Source organism: Salvelinus fontinalis, chromosome 16 (assembly GCF_029448725.1).
Source record: "Salvelinus fontinalis isolate EN_2023a chromosome 16, ASM2944872v1, whole genome shotgun sequence".
Lineage (NCBI taxonomy): Eukaryota > Metazoa > Chordata > Actinopteri > Salmoniformes > Salmonidae > Salvelinus > Salvelinus fontinalis.
The window spans coordinates 10,509,892-10,527,128 of record NC_074680.1 but is presented as its reverse complement, the minus strand read 5'-3'; the positions used below and the strand labels follow the sequence as shown (position 1 = coordinate 10,527,128).

The 17,237-nt window shown below is 42.9% G+C and overlaps 1 protein-coding gene across 1 annotated transcript in view; it reads right to left on the bottom strand.

Moving 5' to 3' along the window:
- LOC129812485 (cell surface glycoprotein 1-like) overlaps positions 1–17,237 on the bottom strand; it is a 30,563-nt gene that overhangs the window by 10,900 nt on the left and 2,426 nt on the right. The window contains exons 2-3 of the mRNA XM_055864104.1: positions 17,136–17,212; positions 11,337–15,312 (exon numbers count right to left, since the gene is read on the bottom strand). Coding sequence (XP_055720079.1) covers positions 11,337–13,133 — 1,797 coding nt within the window. The 5' untranslated portion in view covers positions 13,134–15,312; positions 17,136–17,212. The remainder of the gene's footprint in view (positions 1–11,336; positions 15,313–17,135; positions 17,213–17,237) is intronic.

Sequence of the window (17,237 nt, the reverse complement as noted above, 5' to 3'; positions counted from 1 at the left end):
CTTAAGTCAGGTAAATTTCTCCTGCTCATTTGTCTCCGCTTTTCTCTCTGCTTTGAAGGCCAGGGCAATTAGCCACCCAGGAGTTTGCGTGTGCGTCACACACACACACAATCCTACACAGGCCTTAATTACATTAATAAGCTGCAGTTCATGATCGGGTTGGAGCTATTTGCAAAAGGCAAATATTGAATTTTTATTTTAACATGATAGTTGATTGTAGGTGGCTTTTGACAAAAGGCTTTCTCTACCCCTCTAACAAGCATTCAAAGGGAACTGACCTACCCTCAAAGCTTCATACCAGGTGAGCCTAAATATTGCCAAGGCAAATAAGCCTCATAGTATAGGAGAGAAGCTCATCAAACCCTGCCTGGGGGATGTCGGTCTCTCTCTTTTGGGTGAGGAGGCAGCAAAAACAGTGGACTCAGTCCCACTTTCCAATGACACAGTGGGTAAAAGAATAAGAAATGTCAGTTGACGTACAAGCATCTGTGATAGAAATGATAAAACAGCACAATAAATTCTCTCTTCAATTAGATGAGTCAGTAGATGTGGCTGGAATTCCGCAGTTGATGGTATATGCAAGATACATGTTTGATGATGATATCCAGGAGGAATTTATTTTCTGTGACCATTTACAAACAACAAGGGGACAGGACATTTTCAGCGTGGTAGACAATCATTTGAAAGACTTTTGAAATTGACTGGGCAAATTGTGTTGGGATTTACACTGATGCTGCAAGATGCATGACTGGCTGCAAATCGAGATTCATAGCTCATGTCCGCATAGTGGGGCCCAATTTGAAGCTGACACATTGTTTCTGCGCAGGGAGTCTTTGGCCAGCAAAGCATTACAACATAACCTAGGGGCAGTTTTCAACTCAGTTGTAAAAGGTAATGAATCTGATCAAGAAGAGACCTCTTCATACAAGGCTGTTCAGAGAGTTTTGCAGGGAGATGGGAGCAGACCATGAGCAACTGCTCTTTCAATTTGAGGTTAGGTGATTGTCCAGGGGGAGGGTCCTGGAGGGCTGTGGGAACTGAGAGAGAGGAGTTTCTGGCCTATCTGAAGAAAGAGGACAGCGACCTTGCAGACCTCTTCCGTGACAAACTATGGCTGGCTATGCTGGCTTACCTGGTTGACATTTCCAGAAAGCTCAATGAGCTGAACACAAGCCTCCAGGGCAAGGAATCAACCATTTTGGAGCTTGAAGATGGCATCAGAGGATGTACTGCATGCCTGGGATTGTGGCAGTCGCAGCTGAATGCTTGAGCATATGGCATGTTCCCTGTTCTGTCAGCTCACTTGTGAAGGACATGGCTGAGCACACGGCCAGCCTGCAGAAGAATTTTGACCGGTACTTCCCTAACCCACAGATCTCAAAAACTTAAATGGGTGAGGTATCCCTTTCAAGCAGTGTTCTCATCAGACCTAGGACTAAGTCTGCCAGAAATGGAAGCCTTAGTGACACTGGAAGCAAGCAATGGCAGGCAGTAAGATGCTTTTTGAGGCAAACACACTCACACAATACTGGGACACTAATCTACAGCAAGAAGCGGTCTCCTGCCTGATTGAGAAAGCAGTAGATGTTCTGATACATAGGTATGTGGTGCCAAACTGTGAGTCAGTGTTCTCAACTCTGGCGTGCTTAAAAAACAAGTACAGAAACAAACTCAATGCTGAGCATGACCTCACCGTTGCACTGTCAAACTGAGCCCAGAATAGACCTGCTTGTTGAAAACTTTAACCAGCCACACACCTGTCATTAGGACTGTGTGCGTTTGTTTTCTGGTCTACGTCTATTGTGATGCGATCAATCAGTTTGTTCCAGTTCAAAATATTGATTTTATTTTAACAGCAAGCTACATTTTTTTCAATAATCATTTATGCAGTGAGACATACAGTAGGTCTCATCTGTACTATTACTTAGGGTTGCACTATAAACAACTGAACCTGTGTGTGTGTGTTCTGTTATCTGTGTGATGTGATTAATCAGTTTATTCCAGTTGAGAATGAAAATGATTTATTGTATTTTAACAGCAACAGTTCCAACCTAGACAGATAAGAGTGTTTTTAATTGGGGGGAAATAAACATAAATAGCTATTTATATGGGTATTTCATTGTTATTAGTTTTATTCTATATTGCATTTGTTTTAGGCATAAGGGCAATGAAATGTACCGATATTTACGTATAGTTCCATTTTTTCTTTCTTTTTTTGCCTGGGACCAAAGCTTAAGAAACCCTGTTCTAAAGCAAGCAGAGCAGACAGGAGTTTAATGTTACATTTTTAAGCTGTCATTTGTTCAAGGTTTTATATTTTGAAATGAGATTTGGAGGAATAAGACATGGCCACTGAATTTAGATGATCAACATCCAAATAAATGTAACTTCGCTATTCATCAAATGTCAAATGACAAGCTCAAATGGTCTCGGTCAATAAAAGCACCATCACAACAGCAAACACTTACGGCAAACATCTGTACCAATTTGACTTACATTTCAGTCATTTTAGTATACTCTGTCTGGTAGATACTTTTTCATATTGTAGAGGGCCAGGTAAAAGTGATACCATGAAGCTAGTACAAGCCAAGCACTTCAAAAGTGAGGTGGTCCTATTACTATACTGAACAAAAATATAAACACAACATGTAAAGTGTTGGTCCCATGTTTCATGAGCTGGAATAAAATATCCCAGAAATGTTCCATATGCACAAAAAGCTTATTTCTCTCAAATGTTGTGCACAAATTTGTTTACATTCCTGTTAGTGAGCATTTCTCCTATGCCAAGATAATCCATCCACCTGACAGGTATGGCATATCAAGAAGCTCACTAAACAGCATGATCATTACACAGGTGCACTTTCTGCTGGGGACAATAAAAGGCCACTAAAATATGCAGTCGTCACACAACACAATGTTTAAAGTTTTGAGGGAGTGTGCAATTGGCATGCTGACAGTAGGACTGTCCACCAGAGCGGTTGCCAGATAATTTCATGTTAATTTCTCTACCATAAGCTGCCTCTAACGTCATTTTAGAGAATTTGGCACTATTTCCAACCAGCCTCACAATCGCAGACCATGTGTATGGCATCGTGTGGGCGAGCGGTTTGCTGATGTCAACGTTGTGAACAGAGTGCCACATGGCGACGGTGGGGTTACGGAATGGGCAGGCATAAGCTACAGACAACGAACACAATTGCATTTTGTCTATAGCAATTTGAATGCACAAAAATACAGTGACGAGATCCTGAGGCCCACTATATTTTTAAAGGTATCTGTAACCAACAGATGCATATCTGTATTCCCAGTCATGTGAAATCCATAGATTAGGGCCTAATGAATTCATTTAAATTGACTGATTTCCTCATATGAACTGTAACTCAGTAAAATCTTTGAAATTGTTGCATGTTATGTTTATATTTTTGTTCAGTGTAGTAAGAAGCATCCTCAAAAGAAGCATCCTCTTCATTCTCAAAGGGAAGAGAGGGTCAGGGAGCGGGACGCACTGAAATGTTTTGAAAGTCGGAGTGTATGGTCTCATTATAGTCTTCAGCTAAAGGGGAGTGGTTCTCTTCCCTGCCCAGTAGCCAAGCATAGAGTCAGCATTGAAAAATTAGGAGTGTAGCATATTACTGGTGTAGTGAGATAGGAAAACTACAATGAATATGCTCATAACACTTAAGCGTTTGGCAGTGAGTTTAATGCTTACTACTATAAAGAAACCGCCTGAAAGAGCAACAAAATGGCCCAATTAACAGCCTAGTTCTAAATCACCATATTATCAAGGAGTCACTTATACAATAAAAAATGTATGGACACTTCTATTGCTTTTCTAAATGGTTACATTTTTCCTATGTGTAAATTGAACAGTTAGTGAGATGCAATTATTAATATTTTAAACAGTTTAGAGGGAAGAAATGCTGGACCCTCCTTCCTTCTCTGCTACAAGCAAGTATTTCACTGCCCTCAAGTGGTAGCAAAAGGCAATTTATTTTGAGATGAAATCATCTCCAGACACCTATAGAATTTCCCAAAATGAAGCCATTGAACATGTGGCATGAGCCTGATTAAAAGTTTCAACCCCTTGACCCCTGATTGGGTTGGATACAATTGGTGTTCACTGAACAACACAGCTGGAATATAATCACGCAGATAACTGAAATGATTCAACAATAAATCCAGCTCAGTAACCCAGGCCATGTCTCGGTCTTGGTCTTTGCAGTCAGATCACAGTCTAGCAGTTGGTCAATAAAGGTACACTAACATAGAGGGCTGACAGATCAAAAAATCTCAAGTCATTAATATGCATCACATTACATTTCGAATTGGACTGCAAGATCTAATTGCGATTTTTGGGCGACTAATATTCCAATTGCGATAATGAATTGAGATTTTCTGACACGAGGATGAAAACTTGATAATTCCATCAGACATGATTAAAACTACTTTCAGGTTAGAGAACATAATTTCTTAATTGAGATCATATGAATGAATACATACTGTGCTAACTGAATCCAAAACCAAATGAAACAAATATATTCCAGCACTGTTATGAGCTACATATGATAATAGATATGATTATTACGCCTACATATTAACAAACACATTTACACAATCGTGGAAAAACAGTGTGCTATAACCTGTTGAGGATAGAGGGCGCTATTTACATTTTGAGGGAAAATCGAGCCCAATTTAAACAGCCTCGTACTCTATTCTTGCTCGTACAATATGCATATTATTATTACTATTGGATAGAAAACACTCTCTACTTTCTAAAACCGTTTGAATTTTGTCTGTGAGTAAAACAGAACTCATTTGGCAGCACACTTTCTGACCAGGAAGTGGAAAGTCTGAAAATGATGGCCTGTTCAAGGGCCTGCCTATAAATGGGCATGATACGTATGAGTATAAATGCACATCATACACCTTCCCCTAGATGTCAAGAGGAAGTGAGAGAAGAAATTAAGTGTTTATCTTGGTCTGAGGTGGAATATATCCTCTTGGCACGACGAGTCATCCATTTCCTGTTTTCTGGAAAGCGCGAAGATGGACCTGGAATTGCCTTCTGAAAAGCCGTCGTTATAGGCGGCTACTATCTCCGGCTTTGATTTTATTTGATACATGTCACAATATCATCGTAAAGTATGTTTTTTCAATATAGTTTTATTAGATTTTTGAAATTTATTCGGGACGTTAGGCGTGTTGCGTTGTGTGCCTTTGTTCAGAAAGAAGAGCTTAGCGCCACTTGGCCAGTGTGCTTGCTAATTCAAGAGGGAAAAACGATGTTCTAAATCCAAACAAGGACTGTTCTGGACAAAGGACCCCTTGTCCAACATTCTGATGGAAGATCACCAAAAGTAGGACCCATTTTGTGATGCTATTTCATATATCTGTCGAACTGTATACTAGTAGTTTTGCGCCCAGGTTTTGGCCACTCTCTCGCTATAACATAAGCCTTATGTCGTAATGAAGATATTTTTAGAATTCTAACACTGTGATTGCATTAAGAACTAGTGTATCTATCATTTCCTATACAACATGTATTTTTTTGTAATGTTTATGAATAGCTATTTGGTCAGAATAGGTGAGAGTCGAATAGAAATATCCGCACATTCTGGGAAAAATAAGCTACGTTAGCATAATGGATAACCACTGATTTCAGCTCTAAATATGCACATTTTCGAACAAAACATAAGTGTATGTATAACCTGATGTTATAGGACTGTCATCTGAGGAAGGTTTATGATGGTTAGTGAAAATGAATATCTTTTGCTGGTTTATTCGCTAACGCTAACGTGCCTATTGCTATCGCTAACGTGCCTTGATGAATGAATGCGGTAGTGTGGTAGGCTATTGTAGTAAGCTAATATAATGCTATATTGTGTTTTCACTGTAAAACACTTAAAAAATCTGAAATATTGGCTGGATTCCCAAGATGCTTGTCTTTCATTTGCTGTACACGATGCATTTTTCAGAAATGTTTTATGATGAGTATTTAGGTATTCCACATTGGTCTCTATAATTACTCTGGCTGCTTCGGTGCTATTTTTGACGGTAGCTGTGATGGTAGCTGCAATGTAAAACTGATTTATACCTCAAATATGCACATTTTTCGAACAAAACATAGATTTATTGTGTAACATGTTATAAGACTGTCATTTGATGAAGTTGTTTCTTGGTTAGTTTGGTTGGTTCTTGGTTAGTTAGGTTGGCTTTGTGCATGCTACCTGTGCTGTGAAAAATGTCTGTCCTTCTTTGTATTTGGTGGTGAGCTAACATAAATAGGGGGGACAGGGGGGACACAGTACAACACTGACATCATTTACAAACAAGGGGGGACACAGGGGGGACACAGTACAACACTGACATCATTTACAAACAAATCATGTATTTAGTGAGTCCGCCAGATCAGAGACATTAGGTACAGTGCCTTGCAAAAGTATTCATCCCCCTTGGCGTTTTTCCTATTTTTGTTGCATTACAACCTGTAATTTAAATTGATTTTTATTTGGATTTCATGTAATGGACATACACAAAATAGTGCAAATTGGTGAAGTGAAATCAAAAAAATAAACTGAAAACTGGTACGTGCATATGTACAGTTGAAGTCGGAAGTTTACATACACTTAGGTTGGAGTCATTAAAACTTGTTTTTCAACTCCTCCACAAAATTCTTGTTAACAAACTGTAGATTTGGAAAGTCGGTTAGGACATCTACTTTGTGCATGACACAAGTAATTTTTCCAACAATTGTTTACAGACAGATTATTAAACGTATAATTCATTGTATCACAATTCCAGTGGGTCAGAAGTTTACATACACTAAGTTGACAGTGCCTTTAAACAGCATGGAAAATTGGAGAAAATTATATCATGGCTTTAAAAGCTTCTGATAAATGATGGCAATTAGCCCGAGTCAATTGGAGGTGTACCTGTTGATGTATTTCAAGGTCGACCTTCAAACTCAGTGCCTCTTTAGTTGACATGAGAAAATCTAAAGAAATTAGCCAAGACCTCAGAAAATGTTTTGCAGACCTCCACAAGTCTGGTTCATCCTTGGGAGCAATTTCCAAACGCCTGAAGGTACCACGTTCATCTGTACAAACAATAGTACGCAAGTATAAACACCATGGGACCACGCAGTCGTCATACCGCTCAGGAAGGAGACACGTTCTGTCTCCTAGAGATGAACGTACTTTGGTGCGAAAAGTGCAAATCAATCCCAGAACAACAGCAAAGGACATGGTGAAGATGCTGGAGGAAACAGGTACAAAAGTATCTATATCCACAGTAAAACGAGTCCTATATCGACAAAACGTGAAAGGCCGCTCAGCAAGGAAGAAACCACTGCTCCTAAACCGCCATAAAAAAAAACAAATCACGGTTTGCAACTGCACATGGGAACAAAGATCGTACTTTTTGTAGAAATGTCCTCTGGTCTGATGAAACAAAAATAACTGTTTGGCCATAATGACCATCGTTATATTTGGAGGAAAAAGGGTGATGCTTGCAAGCCGAAGAACACCATCCCAACCGTGAAGCACGGGGGTGGCAGCATCATGTTGTGGGGGTGCTTTGCTGCAGGAGGGACTGGTGAACTTCACAAAATACATGGCTTCATGAGGCAGGAAAATTATGTGGCTATATTGAAGCAACATCTCAAGACATCAGTCAGGAAGTTAAAGCTTGGTCTCCAAATGGGTCTTCCAAATGGACAACGACCCCAAGCATACTTCCAAAGTTGTGGCAAAATGGCTTAAGGACAACAAAGTCAAGGTATTGGAGTGGCCATCACAAAGCCCTGATCTCAATCGTATAGAAAATTTTTGGGCAGAACTGAAAAAGTGTGTGCGAGCAAGGAGGGCTATAAACCTGACTCAGTTACACCAGCTCTGTCAGGAGGAATGGGCCAAAATTCACCCAACTTATTGTAGGAAGCTTGTGGAAGGCTACCAGAAACATTTAACCAAAGTTAAACAATTTAAAGGCAATGCTACGAAATACTAATTGATTGTTTGTAAACTTCTGGCCCACTGGGAATGTGATGAAAGAAATAAAAGCTGAAATAAATCATTCTCTCTACTATTATTCTGACATTTCACATTCTTAAAATAAAGTGGTGATCCTAACTGACCTAAGACAGGGAATTTTTACTTGGATTAAATGTCAGGAATTGTGAAAAACTGAGTTTAAATGTATTTGGCTAAGGTGTATGTAAACTTCCGACTTCAAGTGTATTCAACCCCTTTGCTATGAAGACCCTAAACAAGATCTGGTGCAACCAATTACCTTCAGAAGTCACATAATTAGTTAGATTGAAGTCCACCTGTGTGCAATTACGTGTCACATGATCTAAGTATATATACACCTCTAAAAGGCCCCAGAGTCTGCAACACCACTAAGCAAGGGGCACCACCAAGCAAGCGGCACCATGAAGATCAAGGAACTCTCCAAACAGGTCATGGACAAAGTTGTGGAGAAGTACAGATCAGGGTTGGGTTAAAAAAAATATATCTGAAACTTTGAACATCCCACAGAGCACCATTAAATCCATTATTAAAAAATAGAAATAATATGGCACCACAACCAACCTGCCAAGAGAGGTCCGCACACCAAAACTCACGGACCAGGCAAGGAGGGCATCAATCAGAGTGGCGACAAAGAGTCCAAAGATAATCCTGAAGGAGCTGCAAAGCTCCACAGTGGAGATTGGAGTATCTGTCCATAGGACCACTTTAAGCCGTACACTCCACAGAGCTGGGCTTTACAGAAGAGTGGCCAGAAAAAAGCCATTGCTTAAAAAAAAAAATAAGCTAACACATTTGGTGTTCGCCAAAAGGCATGTGGGAGACTACCCAAACATATGGAAGAAGGTACTCTGGTCAGATGAGACAAAAATTGAGATTTTTGGCCATCAACGAAAACGCTATGTCTGGCGCAAACCCAACACCTCTCATCACCCCGAGAACACCATTCCCACAGTGAAGCATGGTGGTGGCAGCATCATGTTGTGGGAATGTTTTTCATCAGCAAGGACTGGGAAACTGGTCCGAATTGAAGGAATGATGGATGGCGCTAAATACAGGGAAATTCTTGAGGGAAACCGGTTTCATTCTTCCAGAGATTTGAGACTGGGACAGAGGTTCACCTTCTAGCAGGACAATGACCTTAAGCATACTGTTAAAGCAACACTCGAGTGGTTTAAGGGGAAACATTTAAATGTCTTGGAACGGCCTAGTCAAAGCACAAACTTCAATTCAATTGAGAATCTGTGGTATGACTTAAAGATTGCTGTACACCAGCGGAACCCATCCAACTTGAAGGAGCCGGAGCAGTATTGCCTTGAAGAATGGGAAAAAATCCCAGTGGCTAGATGTGCCAAGCTTATAGAGACATACAGCAAGAGACTTGCAGCTGTAATTGCTGCAAAAAGTGGCTCTACAATGTATTGACTTTGGGGGGGTGAATAATTATGCATGCTCAAGTTCTGTTTTTTTGTCTTATTTCTTGTTTGGTTCAAAATAAAAAATATTTTGCAACTTCAAAGAGGTAGGCATGTTGTGTGCCCAGCCAGAGCCCGGACATTAACATCTCTGGAGAGACCTGAATATAGCTGTGCAGCGTGTCATGGAAATTCAGTACTGAGAGAGACTTGGTCATTTCTTCAAACAATCATCTTTATTAGTATTGATTAATTATTGCAATAATGAAACCATCACCCCAACAGTCTTGTTCTGACTGTTAGGCTGAGAGCCTAACTGAAAATGAAAAAAAAAAGCATTTGTAGTTCCTATATAATATCTTGTCACAATGGTTCCATCTCCCATAAGCCACCTAGGTTATCTACACAGGATGGTGTTTTACCCCCAACCTGGCTTAGTTTCCCAGATGCCAGGAAGATGAGACAATGAGGCATTGTTCTAAACTCTTCTTGACTATCACTCTCTCGGGTCACACTGTCACGATCGTGTGGGGGATTGACGGACCAAAACGCAGCAGTTGGAAAATAAGCCATCTTCTTTTATTTTAAAAGATGACAAAAAATAAACACGAAACACTTTAACAAAACGAACAAAACAACAAAACGACCGTGAAGCTACAAACGTTGTGCACATACATAAAGGCTACAAACGTTCTACATAGACAATTACTCACAACCAATGAGAGCCTATGGCTACCCTAAATAAGGCTCCCAATCAGAGACAACCGAAATCAGCTGTCTCTAATTGGGAACTCATTCAGGTAACCATAGACTCTCCTAGACAACTAAACATACATAGACAACACTAGACACATGCACTACACACAAACCCATACAATACACCCAACACACCCTTTACCATATAATCACCCAAAACCAACAAAACACAAACATTACCCATGTCACACCCTGACCTAACTAAAATAATAAAGAAAACAAAGAATACTAAGGCCAGGGTGTGACATAACCCCCCCCCTTAAGGTGCGAACTCCGGGCGCACAATTACACAGTCTAGGGGAGGGTCTGGGTGGGCTTCCATCCACGGTGGCGGCTCCGGCTCCGGTCGTGGTCCCCACGTCACCACAGTCCCCAACCACCTCCTAGGCTTCCTCCAAATGACCCCCCTCCACATTAACCCCATTGCATTAAGGGGCAGCTCCGGACTAAGGGGCAGTACTAGGGTAAGGGGCAGTACCAGGGTCAGGGGCAGTACCAGGGTCAGGGGCAGTACCAGGGTCAGGGGCAGTACCAGGGTAAGGGGCAGCACCAGGGTAAGGGGCAGCACCAGGGTAAGGGGCAGCACCAGGGTAAGGGGCAGCACCAGGGTAAGGGGCAGCACCAGGGTAAGGGGCAGCACCAGGGTAAGGGGCAGCTCCGGACTGAGGGACTGCAGCTCCGGACTGAGGGACGGCCCATGGCTGGCTGACAGATCTGGCTGCTCATGGCTGGCTGACGGATCTGGCTGCTCATGGCTGGCTGACGGATCTGGCTGCTCATGGCTGGCTGACGGATCTGGCTGCTCATGGCTGGCTGACGGATCTGGCTGCTCATGGCTGGCTGACGGATCTGGCTGCTCATGGCTGGCTGACGGATCTGGCTGCTCATGGCTAGCTGACGGATCTGGCTGCTCATGGCTAGCTGACGGATCTGGCTGCTCATGGCTAGCTGACGGATCTGGCTGCTCATGGCTAGCTGACGGATCTGGCTGCTCATGGCTAGCTGACGGATCTGGCTGCTCATGGCTAGCTGACGGATCTGGCTGCTCATGGCTAGCTGACGGATCTGGCTGCTCATGGCTAGCTGACGGATCTGGCTGCTCATGGCTAGCTGACGGATCTGGCTGCTCATGGCTAGCTGACGGATCTGGCTGCTCATGGCTAGCTGACGGATCTGGCTGCTCATGGCTAGCTGACGGATCTGGCTGCTCATGGCTGGCTGACGGATCTGGCTGCTCATAGCTGGCTGACGGATCTGGCTGCTCATGGCTGGCTGACGGATCTGGCTGCTCATGGCTGGCTGACGGATCTGGCTGCTCATGGCTGGCTGACGGATCTGGCTGCTCATGGCTGGCTGACTGATCTGGCTGCTCATGGCTGGCTGACTGATCTGGCTGCTCATGGCTGGCTGACTGATCTGGCTGCTCATGGCTGGCTGACTGATCTGGCTGCTCCTGTCTGGTTGGCGGCTCTGGCAGATCCTGTCTGGTTGGCGGCTCTGGCAGATCCTGTCTGGTTGGCGGCTCTGGCAGATCCTGTCTGGTTGGCGGCTCTGGCAGATCCTGTCTGACGGACGGCTCTAGCGGCTCCTGTCTGGCTGGCAGCTCTAGCGGCTCCTGTCTGGCTGGCAGCTCTAGCGGCTCCTGTCTGGCTGGCAGCTCTAGCGGCTCCTGTCTGGCTGGCAGCTCTAGCGGCTCCTGTCTGGCTGGCAGCTCTAGCGGCTCCTGTCTGGCTGGCAGCTCTAGCGGCTCCTGTCTGGCTGGCAGCTCTAGCGGCTCCTGTCTGGCGGACGGCTCAGTGGGCTCATGGCAGACGGGCGGCTTTGCAGGCTCATGGCAGACGGGCAGCTTTGCAGGCTCATTGCAGACGGATGGCTCAGATGGCGCTGGGGAGACGGATGGCTCAGATGGCGCTGGGGAGACGGATGGCTCAGATGGCGCTTGGCAGACGGACAGTTCAGTCATTGCTGTGCAGACGGCAGACTCCTGCCGGCTGAGGCGCACTGTAGGCCTGGTGCGTGGTGCCGGGACTGGTGGCACCGGGCTGGGGACACGCATCTCAGGGTTAGTGCGGGGGGCAGCAACAGGACGCACAAGACTCTGGGGACACACAGGAGGCTTGGTGCGTGGTTTAGACACTGGTGGTAAAGGGCTGGAGACACGCACCATATAGCTAGTGCGTGGAGGAGGCACTGGTGGTACTGGGTTGGGGCGGGGAGGTGGCGCCGGAAATACCGGACCGTGCAGGCGTACTGGCTCCCTTGAACGCCGAGCCTGCCCAACCTTACCTGGTTGTATGCTCCCCGTCGCCTGACCAGTGCGGGGAGGTGGAATAACCCGCACCGGCCTATGTAGGCGAACCGGGGACACCATGCGTAAGGCTGGTGCCATGTACGCCGGCCCGAGGAGACGCACTGGTGACCAGATGCGTTGGGCCGGCTTCATGACATACGGCTCAACGCTCAGTCTAGCCCGGCCGATACGTGGAGCTGAAATGTACCGAACCGGGCTATGCACGCGTACAGGAGACACCGTGCGCTCTACTGCGTAACACGGTGTCTGCCCGTACTCTCGCTCTCCACGGTAAGTACAGGGAGTAGGCGCAGGTTTCCTACCTGACTTCGCCACACTCCCTTTAAGGCCCCCCCCAATAAATTTTTGGGTTGTACTCACGGGTTTCCAGCCTTGTCTCCGTGCTGCCTCCTCATATCGCCTCCTCTCGGCTTTCGCTGCCTCCAGCTCTTCACGAGTGAGGCGATATTCTCCAGGTTGAGCCCAAGGTCCCTTTCCTTCCAATTCGTCCTCCCATCTCCAGAAATCCTGTGTAGGTAGGTCCTGTTGCCGCCTTCCATGCCGCTTGGTCCTATGGTGAGTAATTCTGTCACGATCGTGTGGGGGATTGACGGACCAAAACGCAGCAGTTGGAAAATAAGCCATCTTCTTTTATTTTAAAAGATGACAAAAAATAAACACGAAACACTTTAACAAAACGAACAAAACAACAAAACGACCGTGAAGCTACAAACGTTGTGCACATACATAAAGGCTACAAACGTTTTACATAGACAATTACTCACAACCAATGAGAGCCTATGGCTACCCTAAATAAGGCTCCCAATCAGAGACAACCGAAATCAGCTGTCTCTAATTGGGAACTCATTCAGGTAACCATAGACTCTCCTAGACAACTAAACATACATAGACAACACTAGACACATGCACTACACACAAACCCATACAATACACCCAACACCCCCTTTACCATATAATCACCCAAAACCAACAAAACACAAACATTACCCATGTCACACCCTGACCTAACTAAAATAATAAAGAAAACAAAGAATACTAAGGCCAGGGTGTGACACACACACACCACATCTTGTCTATAGAATGGCAGCTTTTAGGTTTTTATCACCAACATCAATCATTTGTCAGTTTCAAGCTATCTCTACTAAAAACCTCTAGTACCTCTATCTCTAGTAAAAAAAATATTTTTACATATCCAACAAATAAGGTGAATACATCATTTTTCCCCATCCAACCTGATAGAGCTTGAGAGAATCTGCAGAGAGGAATCGAAGAAACTTCCCCAAATACAGGTGTGCCAAGCTTGTAGCGTCATACCCATGCTTCAACAAAGTACTGAGTAAAGGGTCTGAATACTTATGTAAATGTGATTTCAGTGAAAAAAGAAATTTTGCAAGCAATTCTAAAAACCTGTTTTTGCTTTGTCATTATGAGGTATTGTGTGTAAATTGATGAGGGGGGAAAAAGGATTTAATACATTTAACAATAAAGCTGTAATGTAACAAAATGTGGAAAAAGTCAAGGGGTCTGAATACTTTCCGAATGCACTGTAAATTAAACAGTGTAATGTTTGAATTCAGTCTTGTGTCAGGTGAACTGTTTTGTCCTCAACTTGGGTCTTATAAAGTGCATTTGACATTTGCTGTACTTTTTGCTGCATTTGTTGATAACGAAATCTTAAATAGTCTGGATCCATTACTTACATAAGAATATTCCTGGAAAATGTGGGTTAGGTGCAACATAAGGGTTTGAATGAGAGGACTAACTGGTGTTCAGGTTTTTTGTAGCTCTCCTAGCTGTGCTGTTGAGGAACTAGGCCAAGCACACTTGTAGTTGTTTCGTTTGGAAGACAACCCTGCATCCCAGCCATCACACAATTACTGTTGTTGTTTACGCAATCCAAAAACAGCACATTATAAATTGCAATACAGGTCAAGTGGGCTTGTTTTATTGCCAACATGACTAGCTAAGTTATAAAATATGATCTTACAGTGTCAGGCTTTCACAAAGCAATTCAGAGAAACAGATTGTAATTTTGGTGTGCATAGAAAGGAGTCATGAGGTGCATTCAGGCGAGATTTTCTTCCATCTGTTCAGAACAACCCAGGGTATGACACCATGTCATCTTGTAACTGTACAAACAGTCCTCATAAATGTTGACACTGTATATCACATGAGTTTTATGATATGGAAGTGGACATTTGGACTCACAGGTATTTGGCTTGCTTGTATGACATCAAAGCAGTATTTATTATAATCCTCAATGTCTCATCTTTCAAAATACATTGTTGAGTCCTCTTAATTTACAGCATTTTCCTCACTCGGACAACAAAAAAATTACAAAAGTTGCCCAATTAGCGGGAGGGATGGGGGCAACTTCTTGTCGCATGCGGTGCTCAAGCTCAGAATGGCTGTCAGTCAAAACCCACACAGCGCTGTGAAGCGCAGAGCCTGTCCTCTGACGTCACTTATAGCATGTTACTGTACAGCCACTGCGTTCCAATTTAAGCGCTTATCAGTCCCCAAACCTGCCATTTTCAACCCGTATACGTGTAAAGGGTTAAGGGATACTTTTCTCTCTTACCTCACCCAGAAACTGACTTCTGCTTTCAGGATCTTAATCCCCACAGGAATTTGGTGAAACCTGAATAATGGGAAGAGTAAGAAAAACAGTGAAAGAGAACGGTTTCGGAAGAAACGTCCTAAACTTACCCCCATAGTCCTCACAGCTGCCTCTGACTGCGAGCCCCACCTAGCAAGTCCACATCGTGACAAGACTGGGTCGGGGCCACCTCTGACACGCACCCTGATAGATAAGCCAGGCGACAAAAGCAAGGAGTTAAAATATGATACGGAAGTACTTACATCACTCTTTCTGGAAGTCATCTGAAATTAATCAGATTCTTTTGTTGATTCCTTTCCTGTTTTTAACCACAGGATAGAGATTCAAAACAGTTTCGGTCGTGAATTTGTAAAGTTGGGTGTAGTGCTTTGGCACTGTTTGGTTGTTGAATCATTTGTAGCATGGTAATAATCAATTGTATTTAGCTTCTGGTTCAGTGGTGATTTGGTTCTAATTGCAAAATCTCATTGCAAACTGAGTATAAAACACATTTTCTTTACATGTTGTTAACCAACGTTTTTCAATTGATTTCAAGCAAATTAGCTTCTTGATAAAGATGAGCAAAAATTACTATATAAAATGTATAATACTATACTCAAAAAATGTGGGAAAATATATTATTTCCATGACGAAGGATACCAAGGATCTAGAAGGATTCTGTATGGATGATTGTATTCGTATAAAAAAATATAATTTCCCCATTTTTTTGCATTCATTGTAGTGTTTGAATTATTTTATACAGTAATTTTTGCTCAAGGGTGTCAATATTTAGGACCGCACTGTATTAAACATTTCCTTTTCGTACAAAGCAATATTAATAATGAAAAAAAAAATATTGTATTATCATATTTGTCTCTAGTAAAAGTCGACCATCAACTGTACTAAGAGAAAAAAAACACACCAGATGGCATTGTATCGAAAATACTAAAACATCAAATATCACTAACCTCCAGTAAAATGATAAACACTTGACAAGCAGTCCTATTGTAAACAAAATGTATTTTGCCTATAATACAATAGTAGCAAGCTAACGGCTATATTCTGTCCATCTAATAGTCTGTCAGAAGATATATCTGATCAGCAAAGTAATGTCTGAGGGTATAAACAAATGACTGAAGGGGTTGTTGGTTCAACTCCAAGGCATAGAATTTCTGTGCCCTTGAACAAATTAGGTTTGGCAAATTTGAAATTGATGTATATCTGAATACACCCTAGATAGGGTGCCAGAGTAGAGACAATGATCAGTGATCATGAAGTCCATCTGTACTTCCAAAGATCCATTATGAGGCAACAGGATCCAATCAGTCTGTACAAACAGATTAGCCAATCGTGTGGTCCTTCCATGAGAAGTTCAGCAGACATAATATTCCAATTGCATTAGTCCTCAAGATTCAAAATGGTGAGCAGAAAAACATTTATCACAATCTTCAGAGGATCACTGGTTTTCCAAATTTAGACATGAGCATTTGGGACATGTGGCCATGATAGGTCTATAAAACAGGATTGTCCTGAGTGCAGGCTATTCTTTTTCATCTGCCCTCTTATAATTCTTATTCAGGATTGCAGTGAACTTTTGACTTTAAACAACAGGTGACACCTAGTATAATATGCATCATCTGTACCCATCTTTGGTCTCTGGCAAGGTAGTCTAATATCTGTTTAATAGGCAGTGCTAGTTTTGGGAAGCTTTGTGACTGAAGTCCTTATAAGACTAAAGCAGTATTCCCCATGTTTTACTCAGTAAACACACCACGGCATTATCTTTGTTCACACGTATGCCTCTAAGTATTAAGCAGAAATTCCCATTCATGTTACCAGATTTGTTTTTTACTAGAGGTGTTACTAGAAAACGAATTTAGTCATTTTTAACATAAATTAAAATCAGACACTAGCTGTTGTAATCAAAATGGTGTATTATTTTACTGAGCAAAACAAGTGATGTGGGCTGAGCCCCCTCCGCAGAGGGGTAGCGCCAGTTTAGCAGTGAAGAGGTAAACCAGGCTCACCCTTCTTTGGGGAAGAACACAGCAGAGAATAGAGGTGTTCCACACTCACTCAACCGTGGCCGTTCTCGCGTCTTCACCTGGGGTAATTCGGAATAAAAGGAG